General features: G+C 54.8%; 2 protein-coding genes across 2 annotated transcripts in view; both read right to left on the bottom strand.

Annotated features, from left to right (window-relative positions):
- Nucleotides 1–211: 211 nt before the first annotated feature.
- OVCA2 (OVCA2 serine hydrolase domain containing) lies at nucleotides 212–1,822 on the bottom strand. Its single transcript, XM_026721148.2, has one exon. It carries the CDS (start codon nucleotides 1,804–1,806, stop codon nucleotides 976–978), a length of 831 nt encoding a protein of 276 aa, XP_026576933.2. The 5' UTR covers nucleotides 1,807–1,822; the 3' UTR covers nucleotides 212–975.
- A 1,356-nt stretch (nucleotides 1,823–3,178) lies between these two features.
- Nucleotides 3,179–17,567, bottom strand: part of DPH1 (diphthamide biosynthesis 1) — a 31,781-nt gene continuing 17,392 nt past the window's right edge. The window contains exons 11-16 of the mRNA XM_087922325.1: nucleotides 14,597–14,665; nucleotides 8,889–9,045; nucleotides 8,465–8,568; nucleotides 8,146–8,224; nucleotides 7,818–7,949; nucleotides 3,179–4,074 (exon numbers count right to left, since the gene is read on the bottom strand). Of these exons, the coding sequence (XP_087778451.1) occupies nucleotides 3,934–4,074; nucleotides 7,818–7,949; nucleotides 8,146–8,224; nucleotides 8,465–8,568; nucleotides 8,889–9,045; nucleotides 14,597–14,665 (682 nt within the window). The 3' untranslated portion in view covers nucleotides 3,179–3,933. The remainder of the gene's footprint in view (nucleotides 4,075–7,817; nucleotides 7,950–8,145; nucleotides 8,225–8,464; nucleotides 8,569–8,888; nucleotides 9,046–14,596; nucleotides 14,666–17,567) is intronic.

Genomic DNA, 17,567 nt, shown 5'->3' with positions numbered 1-17,567 from the left:
TTGGAGGTACCAAGAGGGAAGGGGTTCTCGACTCTTGACGAATGTCTCTTTTCTTTTATGTACACTGAGAGCATTTGCACCAAGACAAATTCCTTGTGTGTGTCCGACCACACTTGGCCAATAAAAGAATTCTATTCTATTCCATTCAGAGGCAGAAAAAGAGGGCCTCGCCAAATGGATCATGGGCCAGGAACATGAAATGAGTCAACAATCACAGGTACAAAATCTTCATTTAATTATCCCTGTTCAACTTTACTAAAATAAAGCTCAAAATCCTAATCAATCAATTAGAATACAGCTAGAAGGCACCTTGGAGGTCTTCTAGTCCAGCCCTCTGCTCAAACAGGAGACCTCATACCATTCCAGACAAATGCTGTCCAGTCCCTTCTTAAAACCCTCCAGTGATGGATCCCCCACAATGTCTGACCACAAAAGCTGCAACAGCAATTCCTGGAACCAAAGGCCCTTTTTCCTCACTCACTGTCACTTTGACTTGATCTAAACTTTGAGGGGACGGAAACACCCCTCCTCTCCCTGGACTCCAGAACCCCTGCCTCCCTCCTTCCTCTCTCAGGATCGGACCAGAGCAAGGAGGGCCAAAGGAAGGTCCTTCAGGGCCCTGATTCGGATGGCAGCAGAGCCGGCAATCCTCTCCTCTTGCAGCCTTTGGAGTGGGCAGAGTGGGGCTGCCTCTTCTTCCTCCGGGGACAAGCGGCAGGTTCCACATCCCAGGACAGCCGCCTCCGTTTTAAGTCCCCCCTTCAGTCTGAGCCTGGACTCTCTCCCTGAGCTGAGATGGAAAGCGGATCTGCAACCTGGGCGCCTGGCAAGTCCCGACCATGTGACCAGCCACACCTGGCAGGACCAGCCTGAAACACGGAGAGGCTTCCGGGCCTCCAAACTTCAGCGGCTCCGACGGTCTTCTACCCCGGAAGGCCCCCTAATCGGAGCACCACAACCTCCAGGCAGGGACCGTCATGGAGCGCTTGGGGGAGAGCCCCGGGCGGGGTCTCGCGGGTCTCCGGGACGGGCCTTTCCTCCTCCTCCTCCTGCAGCCGCCGCCGCCTGACCCGAGGCTGGACCTTCGCCGCAGCCCCGCAGGGAAGCCGCCGAGCGCGAGTCCGAGGCGTGGGGGGCAGCCGGCGGCGATCGGGGCGGCCCGAGCTCGTCCTCCGCGGAGCCCTCGAAGCGGCCCAGGAAGCCCAGGTAGGCGGCCCTCTGCGCGGCGGCGGCGGGGACGAAGTGGCCGCCGGCGTGGGCCAGCAGGGCGGGGTGTGCGAAGCGCCCGGCCAGCGCCCGGCTCTCCGCCGCCGGGATGACGTGGTCGGCCTCGCCGTAGACATGCAGGCTGGGCACCCGCAGCGCCCCCGCCGCCGCCGCCCCCGCCTCGGCCACGGGGAAGCCGGCCACCAGCAGGGCGAAGCGGAAGGGGAAGCGCCCGTCCCCGCGCTCCCGCAGCGCGCACAGCAGCCCGGCCAGCGCCGCGCCCTGGCTGAAGCCCAGCAGGCCGTCCACGGGGCCCAGCGCCGCCAGCGCCGCCGCCACCGCCCGCAGCGCCTCCCCCGGCTCCGGCCCGGCCTCCGACTCCGGCCACCACCCCCGCGGCCCGGCGCCGCCCTCGCGTTCCGGCTCCCCCTCGGCCGGCGGCAGGCGGTGCGGCGCGTCTAGGTAGAGGAGCTGGGCGCGGCCTCGCAGGGCCTTCCGGAGGGCGCCGGTCCGGGCGCGGAACCGCTCCGCGTTCTGCCCGTAGCCGTGGAGACAGAGAAGCCGCAGTTCCCGCCCGCGCGGCGGAGGCGCCGCCGCCATCTCCTTCCGGGTCGCGCGACGGAAGTCCGCAGCGACCTTCCGCCCGGCGGCTCAGCCAATCGGAGGGCAGGAGCGTCACCCCGGCAACCGCGCAAGGAAACGCGCGCCCAATCCGAGTCTCTTCTCTGGAGGGACGTCGGCTGCGGAGGGCGCGCATGCGCGACCCGCCCCACCCGCTCAGCCGCATGTCCCTTTTGCAACCTGGCGCCCCCGGTCCCGTATTGCAGCCCTACTCTGGTTCCCGATAGGCGAGCCGGCTGGGGATGATGGGCATGGAGGTCGTCGTTGGGGAAGGTCCTGCGGTGGCGCGCGAGACCCCGCGGGGCGATGCTTAGCAGGAGGCGGGCTGATGCGGCTCCCGATTCCCTCCCTCCCAGCTCTTCAAAGCCCCCCCCCCGTGGAGCCCACCAGCCCGAAAAACGGGGGCGCGACCCCAGGGGCAAAACAGAAGAGACCCCGCCGCCCGCCCCCTTATCCGCTGCGAGAGGCAGGAGACTGCAGCGAACAGCAACCCCCCCCCCTTGCAAACCGCCTTCATGCAGCCGCGAGTCCCGAGGGCTCCCCCCCCCCCATTGCAGCCAGCCAGCCTTTGGAGGCAACGCAACCAGGGGCCGAGGAAGGCGTCCCGGGCCTCTCCTGTTTCCTCCCCCCACACACACACACCAGCCGGAGCAGGCGAGGGAAAGGGGGAAGAGGCTGCAGCCTGCTGTCCCTGCACTGCAACTGGCCTTGGTGGAGCCGGCTTCGTTGCGGTAGCTCCGCTTTGGTGCTTCTGTTGGCTCCTGGTGGTGGCCTGGACGGGTCCCTGCAGTTCTCTTGGCAAGGTTCCCAAAACTGATTGGCCATTGCCTCCTTCCTAGGGCTGCGAGAAAGTGACCGGCCCAAGGTCACCCTGAGGGCTCCAGGCTGAGAATCTTCAGCAGGCTGCAGAGGAACTCCTTAGCCCTCACCTCAACACCGAAACTGGATTAACCCGGGTGTGTTGGGATCAAAGTGGAGTGAGCCCTTTGGTGGCCTTCCCACAGCCCCAACCCCCGCCCCCAATCTAGTGAATGGGAAAAGATTATCTAGGCAAAACAAAACAAAACAAAACAAAAAACAACTCCTCCAGTCTGCCATGTCTCAAACTCTCCCTGGATTGCAAAGGGAGCCTTCTCTGCAGGCTGAGAAAAAAAAGAGCCTGGGACACTGGAGAAGGGAAACCTCCCTCAGCTCTTCTGCTTTAAAAAGTTAGGTTTTTGGCTCCAGAAAGCAGCCTTGGCAAACAGCATCTGCTACTGGCCCAGAGTTCGTTCCCTGCTGTGGCCAGAGAAATTCTGAGAAACTGAGAAATTCCCAGGTTATCATTCCCAAGTTACTTTAAGTCCCTAACAATGAATTGCCTCAGTTTTGATTTGATAGCAATGACGACAAGTCTTATTCAGGCATGTCAAGAATAGCGATAACATTTTGGCTTAGGTGCCACTTCACAGTGCTTTACAGCCCACTCTGAGCAGCTTACAATGTCAGCATTATCCGTATGGGCCCCCCAACAACCTGGGTCCTCATTTTACTGACCTTGGAAGGATGGAAGGCTGAATCCACCACCTTGAGCCTATCTGGATGGAAGTCCTGGCTGTGGACAGAGTTGGCCTGCAATGCTGCCTTCTAACCACTCCGAGCCATAAAACCGCAGGGCAGAAGGCAGGAACGTTTTGACCAAGGATGTCTCCCAACTGGCATCACAGATATGAGGACTTCTTGCACTCCCAGATACCATCTGATTGTGGGGCCCTACTCTCTCCCCCACCTCCAAGACGTATCTGCTTATGGCTGCCAGGCCTTCCTCGCCCCACAGCTTCAGGTGCCTGTGCTTATTAGTCAACAGTGCTATTAGCCGAAATATTCAGTTCCAGCGTCTCTGGCAAAGCCCCGGTTTTTTCCAATAATCACTCCAGCAAAGGCACTTATGATTCTGCAGCTGCTGAACCCCAACAGTCAGTGGTTACAGGAAGGCCTGGAGGCAAAACCAGGCCTCCCAAAGAGCTGGCACTGGAACGCAGCACCCTCCTCTCCGGAGTTCGAGGACGGTGCTTCTTCCCACCGGAGGGTGGGGCGGGAGGGGGGAAATCACCCCAAAGTTGGCCCCTATTGCTGTTGCGGCTCCTCCACACGCTGCCTGGGACCAGTTGGAGTTCCCGGCGGGGCCGCCTCCTCCGTCTCCTGCTGGCAGGGGCAGCTCTTCGGGTCTTCTTTCCCAGGTGGGCACAGGGACCTGGCCAGGTTCGCCTGGAAAGCAGGAAGCACAAGACGAGGGTGGACTAACGCCGGCACTGGCACAACACCCCACCATCACCCCAGGGGGGCTTCCAAGAGCTTTTGTGACTGATCTGGGCCAGAGGTTTGGCAGCCCCTCTGCGTATCAGGCCAGAGGTGCTCAGGCAAACAAGCCAGGGGCCAGCCAGTAAGATCCACTGCCCTCCCACTCCAGGTAACCAGTGCCAAGGGGCCTGGGGGCACAACACTAGGGAAAGCCTCCTGCCCCCCGTCCCCACTGGCTAAACCAACGGCCCCAGAGGGTGGCTGCGATCTCTCTCTTCATTCTTGCCTTCCGTTCTCGGCAGAGCAGGTGTGGCCATAACCCAGGGCCAGATCAAGGCAAAACCTTCTCTGCTGGGCATGCCAGCCCAGGCTCCGGGCAAGGAGCCCCCTCTCGAAGGCCGCCTTAAGTAAGATCCCTGGGCAGGGAGAGGGGGCACAGGTAAACTGCCCTGAGCAAAGGAAGAGGCCACCCCTGATTTGGGGCAGAATAACCCAGGCGGATTCTGAATCGGGAGAAAAATGTTGTGCGGTATAAACTCAAGGCTCACCTGCCCAGACAGCTGGCAAGTGAGGCAATTCAACAGGAGTGCCAGGCAGATGCCCCACTTGCCCTCCCACCCAGCCTCAATGGGGAAAACAGCTGCCAGTCGATGCCATGAGCAGACCGGCCGGCATATTGCTGAAGCTCTTCCTAGGCACCGTCTGAACCGTCTCCTCTGAACAAACTTTCACAAAACGCGCCTGTCTCCTAGAAGAGGCGCTAAAAGTACCCAGCGTCACCCAGGGAGACGCACGCCAGGCAGGCCTGTCCAAGCAGCCCCACAGGGAGGCTGCAGGGTCAGCAAGGGGGGGTGCAAGAACCTGAGCAATCTCCCCCGCCCCCCCCCCCACTGCCCCTTGCTGTAGCCCACTCCCACCCCATGGCTACAGTCCCCTGGCAGGCAAAGCTCAGGGCCCACCAACACCCCGTTGAACGGCGTCCTAAGCTGAAATAGACCGGCAGCATCTGCCAATCTTGCCCCAGCTCCCTAATGGCGAAATGAGAGGGGAGGTATGTGGACCTGGGCAATTTTAAGACCTGTGGACTTCACCTCCCAGAATTCCCCAGCCAGCCCCGCTTTCTTCCTTTTCTTTCTTCTTTTTCTTTTCTTTCTTTCCTTCCTTCCTTTCCTTTCGCTCTCTGCTTCTATTATTTCTTTTATAGATAACATGGTCACAGAGATAAATGGAACACTTTCTTCACCATAAATCCTATGAACGTTATTTTATTCAATTAAAAATATTTGCCTTATTTCTCCTTAGCCCCCACATTTCTTCTGGGCAGAGCTAGATAATTTCCCCCACTGTCAAAACAGCACAATCGTCATCAGCAACACCATCCCAAACTGAGTAGGATGCGCTGTTTAAGGGGCACCACCTCACGTGCTTTTGCGTGTAACATGTATTTCAGTGGACCATTCAGAAACTAATCAATGGTTTCCCCCCCAAACTCCCCTGCTGGCTGGGGAATTCTAGGAGTCCACAAGTCTTCAAGTTGCCAAGGCCGGGTGTCCCTGGGCTAAATTCGGGAACAGCTTCAGCAAATGCCACGGCCTGCAGCAGCCAGAAGTAGCCGGTGGAATACAGGAAGTGCTACCACGGTAGATGGAATGGGAACTGGCCCAAAGGCTACAACCCATAGAAAATACGGCCCGGTGAGCCTCCATATTGTGATGCACACATCTGGGACAACCGCGTGGCAGAAGCGGCTTCTCTCCTCTTGAAGCTCCGGTCCTGGCGTTGCCCCAGAAGGGCACCAAGCGGGGCGCATAGAGAGAGTCCGTCCAAGGTTCACCACTGCAGGTGCCCACTCCAGGGGCCTGGGCTCTCTGGAGCCAAAAGGGGTTGATGCAGGCAGGATGTGGGCTGGCAGAGAAGGCGGCTGTTGAACTGAGCAGCTCCACGGGGATTACAGGCTAGGTCACGAGGGCTGGGCCTGTAGTGTTTCTCAATTCCAGCAACTTTTAAGATGTGTGAACTTCAACTCCCAGGATTCCTTGGCCCAGACGGCAGCTGAGGAATGCTAGGAATTGAAGTCCACACAGCTTAGAGCTGCTACAGGAATTTGGGGTGGATGGTTGAGACAGATAGTTGAGACATATGGCTTTAGTGAGCTGGTGAGGCACCTCAGTAGTGAGGACTCAGCACTTCCACCTGCACTGAGGAGACCGAGGCCGCTCTTTCGAAGACAGCAAAGTCCACCACCTGGACCGAGAGGACCGCTGGTTTGAAAGAGGGGCTCAAAGAGGCCACCTGGGTCCAAACTGAACACCTCAAGAGGGGGAAGGAGGGATACAACCTCATCTACAGGATACAACACAACCCTTTCAACAGAACCTTCTGGGATGTGAAGCGAAACACCTTCAAAGAAAAACCAGGAAGTCCCGTTGCCTCTGGAAAAAGCACCTTTCGGACCACCAGGGCCTGGAGGACTGAGAATACTATAGACCCTCCTTCCAGCAGCTCCAAGGCGGCTCCACGCCCATTTGCACCACTCAGGTGACCCTGAGGACACAGGTAAACCTCCAGGTGGCCTCTAAAAAGGATGCAAATGACCAGCTGTCTGCAAGGGGTATAAATCCTTCCCCACCACCCAATCAGAGCTGAAGAAGCTTCCTGGATGAGAAGCGAAATGTCTTCTAAGAAAACCAGAAAGTCCAGTTGTCCCTGGGGGAAAAAAACACCCTTGGAACAATCTCAGTGGTGAGGTTAGCAGGACATGGGGGGGGGGCTCAGTCTCCCGCTGGGGGAGCCAGGGCCCATTGGAGGGGCTGCCACCTAGTAGTTGCCACGAGGTCATTCATGCAATTGGGGTACCTACAGCTCAGCCCACCTTGTGAGGGGACCGCCTGGACTGATCAATTATTTTCTGAAATATTTTCCCTCTGTACAACATGAAATAAAGGTAGGCATGTCCACCTGGTTCAGACGGTGATGTCTCATACATAATTTAAAAAATTACCTCTCCTGACTGTTACTTTAAAAGTTTAGAAGCCAGCAGCTCTGGCTTCAAAATAACTGCATTATTCTTGTTTTCCATTTCTTTTTTCCATGTACCCAAAAAGAATTGGGCAAAGGAAGGTTGGCATGTTATTAATTGTCATTCAATTATGGAATGAAAAGTGCCGTGGAAGTTAAGTCCCCCCCTCCCTTAGCGCACACGTTTTGGATGGTGGAAGCTCCTCCCCTTTGGAGCGGGATGTGGGTGCCCTTGGGGACCCCAAGGTAATCTTCAGCCTGCTAACCAGGCCAATGCTATCCCTGGGGGGCATAAAGGGGACCATAGGAGGCCAGTGACCCCCTGAACCAGATCTTCTTTTGGGGGGGGGCAGTTCTGGGCTCCCCAACTCAGAACAGACAGCGATACACCGGAGCAGACAGAGAGAAGGGCTACTAAGAGCGCAGAGGATCTGGGGACCAAGAGTTACAGGATCTAGCTATGTTCAGTCTGCAGAAGATATTTTGGGGGGCGTTTCTGACCCAGAGGTCAAGAGGCGCTTCCGGCTGACAAGATGTTAGTCCATGGAACAGCCTGCCACAAGACGCGGGCACTTCTCCTTTGCAGGGATGAGATGGTCCTTCCTCATTGACCCTTTGAACTCCAGGGTGTGTCTGTGTGCCCAGGTGGGCCACGCCCCATTCTCCAAAGGGGTGCCAGACCGGGGGCTTACCTCTTTGGTCCTGCCCCCCTTCTGGGGCTGGTGGCTGGGGTGGTTCACGGTCCACGGACCCAGAGACAGACCAGCGTAGAAGTCCATGGGGTAGATCTCCTGCCATTGGATCTGCTGCAGAGCCACCGCAGCCTGGGGGGGCGGGGCGGGGGGGGGAATAAGAGGGCGGGTTGGAGCAGCCGGGGCCCTGTCCTCCCCCTCCCCCACTGGGGGCCATAAGAGGCTGGTTGTCTGCCCCCCCCCACATAAAGATCACCTGGCCACCAGCGCCCAGCCCTTGGGTGGGAGGGGTCCCTTTCCGGCTCCCCCCTCCAGCCCCCCCCTTTACCTCATAGGGCGTCAGCAGCGGCTTCTCAAAGGCCGCCCCCCAGTCGATGGAGAGGCGGGGACACGCCACCTGCACCCAGCTGGGTGGAGGAAGAAAAGGGGAGGGATGCAGAGCTCGTTCTTCCACCGGGTCCAGTCCCCCCTTGCCCCCCAGGGCAGAAGGGAAGCGGGAGGCAGCATGAGGGAAGGACCCAGGGAACCAAGGCCATCTCACTCCAGCCCCTCCCTAACACCCCCCACGCCCACCCCCACCCCGGGGCAGTCCGAAGGCAACAGGGTCCACGGACCAGCATGCTGGGGAGGGGCCTTCCAGGACTCACGCCTCGACATCTGGAAACAGCTGGAGTTTGCTGGGGAAGATCTCGGAGAGGAGGAGCCGGGTGTAGGGACGCCCTGCCGCCTGCAGGCTCGACTCCAGGTGCTGCTGCCAAAAAGGGGAGGGTGCTCACGCCGGCTCCACTTGCCAGATCCTTGGTCGGCGTTCCCCAAGCAGGAGGGGGCGGGGACTCCCCCCCCCGGCTCATCCGCAGCTGCGCTTCCTGCACGGAGCTCCCAGGGCCTCCCCAAAGCCCAAACTGCGCTGGCAGCCTCTCAGGGGTCTTCCAGGGCAGGACCCTGAATCGGGGTGCCCCTCACCCACCCCCTGTGCAGGGCACAGGCAGCGGCCACGGCGAGGGCCTCCTCGCTTCTGCCTGGCCCCCCCTGGTTCCTGGGCTGCCAGGTGTGGCCAGAGGAGGAACCCACCTGCAGGATGGCCGGAGAGCCCTGCCGCCCCAGGGTGCCCAGGATGAGGCCCCACTTGCGGGCACCGGCCGCTTGGCGGATGGCTGCCTTGCGCGACTCCTGCATGCGCTGGTGGTCGTAGAGCTCCTGGGAGAAGGCCTTGCTGTAGGGGTCGTACCTAAGGGGGGAGGAGCACCAGGAGGGGGCCCTGAGTGGCTCTGCGGACCCCCCTCGGCAGGCGGGGTGACCCAATCCCCTTGGGCCACCTTCTGATGAGCCAGGGGAAACCAGATTCGCTTAACGACGTCTTAATAACTGCAGTGATTCGCTTAACAACTGCAGCAAGGAAGGTCATAAAGTGGGGCAAAATTCACTGAACGGACATTTTGGGCTCAATTGTGGCCATAAACGGAGGGACCCCCGCAGCTCCCTGGGCCGAGGGTCACCCTTAAGGTCAGCGCGGCCAACCCTTCCCTCAGGCCAGGAATCCACCCGTGGGCCTCGGCCACTGCTGGGCAGCCGACCCTGGCTGGAAGCCACCTGAAGCGGAGGGACCCCTCCAGGCACTGGCCCTGGGGCCAAAGGGGCTTCGGCAGAGGAACCCGCCTTCTGGTACCTTCCACTTCCTGCATCCACACGCACCATTGAGTGAAAAGGAGGACTAGGGGCCACATGACAGCAGCATCCCGATATCTCAGGGGCTGCCCCAAAGAAGAGGGGAGTCCACCCGTTCTCCATGGAGGCACAGTGGGTAGAGCGCAGTACTGCAGGCTGCTTCTGCTGACTGCCGGCTGCCTGCAATTTGGTAGTTCGAATCCCACCAGGCTCCAGGTTGACTCAGCCTTCCGTCCTTCCGAGGTGGGTCAAATGAGGAGCCAGGTGGTTGGGGGCCAGAGGCTGGCTCTGTGAACCGCTTAGAGGGGGCTGTGAATAGAAGCCCAGAAGGCTAAGGGCTAAGGGCTATGGCTATTTGCGGGAAGGACAAGCAGCAACAGATGGAAACTCATGAAGGAGAGAACCAACCTGGAACTAAGGAGTCTTCCTGACGGCGAGAACAATTAATCAATGGAACAGCTTTCCCTCCAGAAGTTGTGAATGCTCCAACACTGGAGAATTTTACAGAAGAGAGAGAGAGGCCACTTGTCTGAAAGGGTCCAGGGTGTCCTGCCTGAGCAGAGGGTTGGCTAGAGGACCTCCAAGCTCCCCTCCCCCCCTGTGATTCAATTCTACTCCATCAGTCTCCCCAGGGTCTGAAGGGGGCCCTCCAAGCCACCTCAGGGGTTCCTGCTGCCTGGATCATCCCCACCACCCTTCACTGAACTGGCTCCTAACTGAACCCGTCTTTGATGGTGGTGCCCAGGCTGGACACAGGGCACCCTGGCCCAACCAGGGCAATCCACAAAACTCCGCTCAAAACTCTCTGTGGCCCCTTCCTTGAAGCCACGTCCTGGGCGTTTTCTGAGTTCCCAGGCCTCCCCCATCCTAGGAGTAACACAGCCAGGCCCTGCTTAGCTTTAGAGCAGGGGTGTCCAACGTGGGCCACCCGAAGACCTGTGGACTTCAACACCCAGGCATGGCTGGGGAATTCTGGGAGTTGCTCCACAGGTCTTCCGGTGGCCCAGGTTGGACCTCCCTGCTTGGGAGCCGTGGACGGCCACGAGCTGCAAAAGCTGGAAATGCGCAATAGAGTGCCTATAATCGTAAGAGCTGGGCTTCCGGTTTGAGCTTCTTCGGCGACAAACCAAAATCTGCGATCGTGCGGAGTTTCAATCTGTGCTGGAGCGCCCCGAGCCGGCTGGTTTCGGGGCTAAGCCATCCCGTAGAGGTGGTGAAGAGTGGGGAGACTGCCAGCAGGGTCGAGGAGAGTCGCATCTCTCCTCCCCAGCTGGCCATCACTACCTTTCCCAAAGGCGGTTGCAGCGGTGGTCAGAAATGGCCACCACAAAGGAGAACTCGACCGGAAAAGAATGTGCAGGAGGAAGATAAGAAGTGAAAGTTTTGGCTGACCAGGTTAAATTGTAAAAGCAACAACCAAGGTACCCTGGAATTTGAATTATAAAGAAGAACATTGTTCCCAAAGAAGACCTTGAAGCGGCGAATGAGAGAGGAAAGGGAAAGGATTTGGGTTTTTTTCTTTTCTTCCCTATATTGACTATGAGATTTAAGCAAGAAACTGGCAAAAATCCACTTTGACATTAACAGGTATTTAAGCTGAAAATAAAATGTCAAAGGTATAATAAAGATTTCTGGATTCTCAAAAACTTTTAAAATAAGGAAAAAAACAAAAGGGTGGGATCTGGAAAAATGAAGGAGACCACCTGGAAGTGAAAGGAATTAACAGTGAAACTTTAACAAGATTCCTCAAAGATACATTTTAACTGAAACTTTGCAACAAGATAAGAGAACCCCAGGAAGAGAAAGTGGAAAAAAGAAGCAAGAAGAAACAGCTTTGGATTATTTGGATTACTTCGTGATTTTTTTGATTTTGGGCTATCGGATCTAAAGAACTAAAATTAATCGGGTGGTTGTTTAAAAGTTTTTAAAATGGTATCACTCTTGGAAGAATTGAGAATGAAACTTAAAAAACAGAAAGATGCACAAGAAGGAAGAGGTTGTTTTGGCTTCGTATTTCAATTTTTAGAAATGGAGATCCTGAACTATGAGAAACAAGAAGAAATGCCTGTAGAACAAGAAGGGCGGGACAAAGAAGAAGCCATCTTCAATGACCAAGTATTTCTATGTGGGGAAAAGAAAGGAAAGGGGGGGGGGGGGAAAGAGAGTGAAAAATTTAAGATTTGAAAAAAACAACCCCAAAAAAGAATAGTTTGAAAAGTAATCACAACATTAGGAAGAAACAGAAGAGAGGATTACAGAAGAGAGAATCAGAATTAGAGAGAGAAGGGGTCAAAAAGGGAAGGGAGAAGAAGAGGGGGAAGAGGGAAAGGAAAAGAAATTAAGGACAGAAACAGGACATAGAGGAACAGGGAAAATGTACAAGGATTAAGGGTATAAGCCTATTTAGAAGACACAGAGATAATGGGTGAAAACTTAATTGAAAGGGGGATTCTGCAAGGGTACATAAGATAGTATTGTTATATTAGAAATAGAAATGAACTTTGAAGATATGAAACAAGTGTGATTAAAATGATAGATAAAATACTCATTGTAATGTAATGGAATGTTTAATAAATAAATGAAATAAAGAGAATGAGAGAATGAAATTAGGAAAGAAGGGGAACATTTTAATTATTATAAATGTGTTATAAAAATTTAAGTGAAGAGGAATATGAAAGAAACATTAAAAAATTATGGAAATAAGTGTTCCTAAAAGTATGATACCCTATTGAAAAGAAATGTTAAAGATGTCAAAGATTATAACTAACATTAATGATAGAGCTGAACTGCAATAGAATAAGTATTTTATTTATTATTGTTATATATATATATATATTCTCTTTAAGAACTTAGTGCATATTTTAAGAATGTATAAGCAGAATTCGACTGGAAGTTATGTGCTATATTGAAATGTTATAATTGTAAAGGCATAAATTGAAGTTGAATGGATAAAAATTAAAAGATACAAAGGTGTCATACTCCAATTAGTAACTACAGGGAAAAATTTTGTTTAATGAGAAAAGAAAATATGAAATTGAAACAGGACAGACAAAAGTATAAATATAATGACTAGAAAGATATTGAAACTTAGAAAAAGATATATATAATTGAATTTAGAAAGGAATGAGATAATTAAAAGTAAGATTGAGAAAACTAAGGGAAGGGAAAAATTATTGAGAAAATGTTAAAATAGTAATAAGATATGAAATAGAACACAAAGATGAATATGAAATTGAATTTGTGTCTGTATGGAGAAGTGAAAACCCGGGACCATGCTATTCTCAAAAAAAGAAATTTTACTTGTATTATGTTTTGTGAAAATAAAATAAATAATAAATTTTTTATTTAAAAAAATCGTAACAGCTGGACGGTGGCATTTGGACCACAGGGACAAAAGCCCAAACTAGAGCCTCTGCCAACTTCTGCTGGACAGAAACTATTTTTGCGCTCATACAGTTTAAAACTGCCTATATATTCTTTGCAGTTACATTAGACTGATAACCCATATTCAGCGTGTAATTAACTATTTCAAAAATAATAGAATAGCGCTCTCTCTCTCTCTCTCTCTCTCTGTTTTGCGTCAGCCCCAAGCCTGATAAGCAGTTCTTCCGTATTTTTTTTTTCCGCCCAAGTCACCAAAAAAGATGCTGAGGAAGCCGGAGCCATCGAGCGCCTCTGGCTAGGAATGTCCCTCTGTACAAAGGCATCGCCACCTGCTCCCATCCGGCCCTAACTGGGTCACTCCCCTCCCTGGCTTTTAAAGCGGGGCGGGCAGGCTTCGGTCTTAGGATGCGAGAACGACAGAAGCGGAGGGGCTCAGGGCGTGGCCCCCTCCACTCTCGGCCCCCAACACTTCCAGGCGCTTGGGCCAGGGGTGTCAAAGGCCCAGGGCCGGCAGGGTCGCCCCGGAAACAGCAAAGGAGCAGCCCGCAGTGCCCCTGCCAGCCCCATTTCAGGCACGGGGGTGAGGGGGGGACTTTAATGGGCCCCCTGCAAAAACAGCCTCCTGGGTCCTGGCCAAAATAATGCTGAGCTGCAGGGCAGGAACGGGAATCTCGCCTCCCAGCCCTGCGGATCTTGGCAGGGGCGCTTCCAGAGTCTGCCCCCCAGCCCCGAGCGAAGGCCACCAAGAGCCCCGCCTTGTCCTCGCTCCAACTGGCCCGGGACCCACAGGCAGAGCCAGCAGGACCTTCCCCAAGAGGAGGCGGGCCCTCCTGCCGCTCTGCGCGGGGCATCAGGTTTGGGAAAGGGTGGGCCCAACGGAGCGGGGAGGCCTCTCGGTCTGATTCTGCCTCCCGGCTACGCGGCCAGGAAGGACCGGAGGACAAAGAGGAGACCCCCAACCATTCCAGGCCAATGGCTGTCCAGTCTCTTCTCCAAAGCAGCCACAACCTCTGGAGGGAAGCTGTTCCTCTGTCAGAAAGTTTCTCCCTTAAAAGTTTCTCCAGGTTGCTTCTCTCCTTCCTTCCATCCGCTGCTTCTTCTCCTGCCTGACCCCCTCAAGGACTCCAAGACTGCCACCCTGCCACCCCCGGACCTCCTTTGCACTAGACTAGCCGCACCCAGCGTGCTGGAAGGCCCGCCTGGCCTGGAAAGGACACCATTCCTGGCACAGACCCAGAGTTGCTTTGGGGCAGCTGCACCGATTGGACAAATAAGTTTTGGGTGGGGGTTCAACAGGGGAAGCCCCTGGGCACTTGGGGGTGGGGGGTGGAGACATTTGCCAGGGAGGGAGGGGAAGGCCTCAGGAAGGAGGACAATTCACTGCCTGAATTCTCTGCCCAGAAGAGCAACACCTGCGGGCTAAATGGACCCTCCAGAGCCCAAGGCAGTGTGTCTGTCACGGCCACCAGTCCTCAAGGAACAGGCAGGGGCAGGGAGGGCTCTGGGCTCCCGGGGGAAGCAGCCGCCTGCTTTGGGGAGAGACCCGGCTGGGTCAGACTTGGCTCCCCACTGAAGTCCCTGGCCTTCCCCCAGCCCAGCCCACCCCGGCTGGCCTCAGACTCCCTCAGCCACAGCCCCCGCCCCCTCCTTCCCCTCTGCCTGGGGGTGGGGGTGGGGTTGGAGGCGCCAGGGGGCAGCCCAGGCCCCCTCCTCTCCCGGCCACGAGGTACCTGTAGGCAGGGACACCGGGGTTGGCGATCATGATGGACTCCAGGTGGAAACGCCCGTCTCCCAGGTAGCTGCAGTGGAAAGGAGGGAGGGTCAGCAAAATAGAGGGAGCGGGGAGGGGAAGGAATCCTTGGAGGGGCCCTGGGGAGGCTGGCAAGGGGCGAGGAGGGGGTGGGGGGGTCCTGAACCGTTTGCCAACCCAGCCGCTAAAAAGCACACGCAGGTAGCAGGAGCCACAGCAACGACCCCTTTAGTGACCATCCAAAGGGACTTCGGTTTTTCAGACTGATGGCCGTGGCCGCATCCCCCTGGTCACAGGATCAAAATCCAGGCGCTTGGCAACTGACTCGCATTTACGACGGCTGCGGTGACCCAGGGAGATGCGATCCCCTTTGGGCCAGCCAAGCCAACAGGGAAGCCGTTGAACTGCGGTAATCCACTTCGCCACTGCAGCAAGAAAGGTCATAAAATGGGGCAAAACCCACACAAGAACTGTCCTGCTTAGCGACAGAAGTTTTGGGCTCAATTGAGGTCGTAAGTTGAGGACCACCTGTAGATAAATAGGCACCTCTTTGGTGGGAAGGCAATGGCCTTAATAACAGATCGAGGGGGAAGGGACCTTGTAGGACATCTAGTCCACCCCCCCCTCCCCCCCGCCCAAGCGAGGGACCCTACAGAGTTTCTGACCGAGGGCCTCCCAGTCTCCTCTTGGATGACGCTCCCACCGCTTCTCTTCCACGGGTTGACTGTTCTCACCATCAGAAAGTTTCTCCTTATTAACCGGTTAAGCCTTCTGGGCACCTTGGCTCCCATCTCGCCGGCCACCTGACCGGGGAGCCCCCTTCGAACCACCCTGGCTCCCTCCGCTAAGAAAGGGGGTCAGCAGCGCCCCCTAGAGTCAGGCATGGCCAGTCGGGGGGGGGGAAGCTTTTTTTTAAATGGCCCGTTTGCACCCCCAATCCTGAAGCCTCCTGGGGCCCCCGGGTTTTCTCCCAAATCAAGGCTCTGTGGTGCTCACGTCCAGCCAGTGAAGCCCCCTCCTCAAATCTGCCCCCTGGCTGCACGCCAGGTGCCCCCTCCCAAGGAAACGCTCTGCCCCTGACCCCGCTTGGCCTTGCCGAGACCACCCAGGCCCAGCCAGCCATCTACACCGGGCCCTGCTTACAACTCCTGCTTAAGATGCGAGATCCCTTTTCTAAATGGGGATCTGGCAAAGCTCTTGTTTGCTTTCGGAGATCTCTAATTCACTCAGGAACCCTCCCCCCACCGCCTTTGTGGGGGGGGTGGAGGCAGGTAAACTCAGGAAGGCGAATGAAGAGACGGGCCTCCCTTTGCCTCGTTAACGGGGAACTGCACTGAGCAAACACACTGCTTTAATAATAAAAAAGCGATTGTAAACTGGAAAATAAGATACAGCAGCTATTTATCCACTTATTTCTAGGGCAGCCGACAGTCAGCCAGATGCTGAAGAGGCTAATTTCAACAGACACAGAAAGAAAGAAAAACACATTTTTTCTTTCTACATCACGGGTGTCCAACGTTGGCCCCTTTAAGACCTGTGGACTTCGACTCCCAGAATTCCCCAGCCAGCAGAGCTTCTGGGGTTCAAAGTTCTGGGAGTCCACAGGCCCTAAAGTGGCCGTCATTGGACCTTCCTGCTCTACATCAAACACCTGAAGCAAAGAGGAGAATTCGTGAGAACAGTATTTTATTCTTATTATATATATATATATGTATACGTGTACAGGTGAAACTCCAATAATTAGAATATCGTGCAAAAGTTCATTTATTTCAGTAATGCAACTTAAAAGGTGACCCTAATATATGAGATAACTCATTACATGCAAAGCAAGATAGTTCAAGCCGTGATGTGTCATACTTGAGATGATTATGGCTTACAGCTCATGAAAACCCCAAATCCACAATCTCAGAAAATTAGAATATTGTGAAAAGGTTCCATATTCTAGACTCAAAGTGTCCCACTCTAATCAGCTAATAAGCCACAACACCTGCAAAGGGTTCCTGAGCCTTTAAATGGTCTCTCAGTCTGGTTCAGTAGGAATCACAATCATGGGAAAGACTGCTGACCTGACAGTTGTGCAGAAAACCATCACTGACACCCCCCATAAGGAGGGAAAGCCTCAAAAGGTAATTGCAAATGAAGTTGGATGCTCCCAAAGTGATGTATCAAAGCACATTAATGGAAAGTTATGTGGAAGGGAAAAGTGTGGAAGAAAAAGGTGCACAAGCAGCAGGGATGACCGCAGCCTGGAGAGGATTGTCAGGAAAAGGCCATTCAAAAGTGTTGGGGACTTTCACAAGGAGTGGACAGAGGCTGGAGTCAGTGCATCAAGAGCCACTACACAGACGGATCCGGGACATGGGCTTCCAATGTCGTATTCCTCTTGTCAAGCCGCTCCTGAACAACAAACAACGTCAGAAGTGTCTTACCTGGGCTAAAGAAAAACAGACCTGGTCTGTTGCTCAGTGGTCCAAAGTCTTCTTTTATGATGAGAGCAACTTTTGCATCTCATTTGGAAACCAAGGACCCAGAGTCTGGAGGAAGAATGGAGAGGCACACACTGCAAGATGCTTGAAGTCCAGTGTAAAGTTTCCACAGTCTGTGTTGATTTGGGAGTCATGTCACCTGCTGGTGTTGGTCCATTGTCCTTCATTAAGTCCAGGGTCAACGCAGCCGTCTACCAGGAGATTTTGGAGCACTTCATGCTTCCTTCCGCAGACAAGCTTTATGGGGATGCTGACTTCATTTTCCAGCAGGACTTGGCACCTGCCCACACTGCCAAAAGCACCAAAACCTGCTTCAATGACTGTGGGATTCCTGTGCTTGATTGGCCAGCAAACGCGCCTGACCTGAACCCCATGGAGGATCTATGGGGCATTGCCAAGAGGAAGATGAGAGACATGAGACCGAACAATGCAGAAGAGCTGAAGGCCGCTATCGAAGCATCCTGG

Source organism: Pseudonaja textilis, chromosome 1 (assembly GCF_049901715.1).
Source record: "Pseudonaja textilis isolate UNSWEBS1 chromosome 1, rPseTex1.2, whole genome shotgun sequence".
Taxonomy (NCBI): Eukaryota; Metazoa; Chordata; class Lepidosauria; order Squamata; family Elapidae; genus Pseudonaja; species Pseudonaja textilis.
This window is presented reverse-complemented; position numbering and strand designations above follow the sequence as displayed.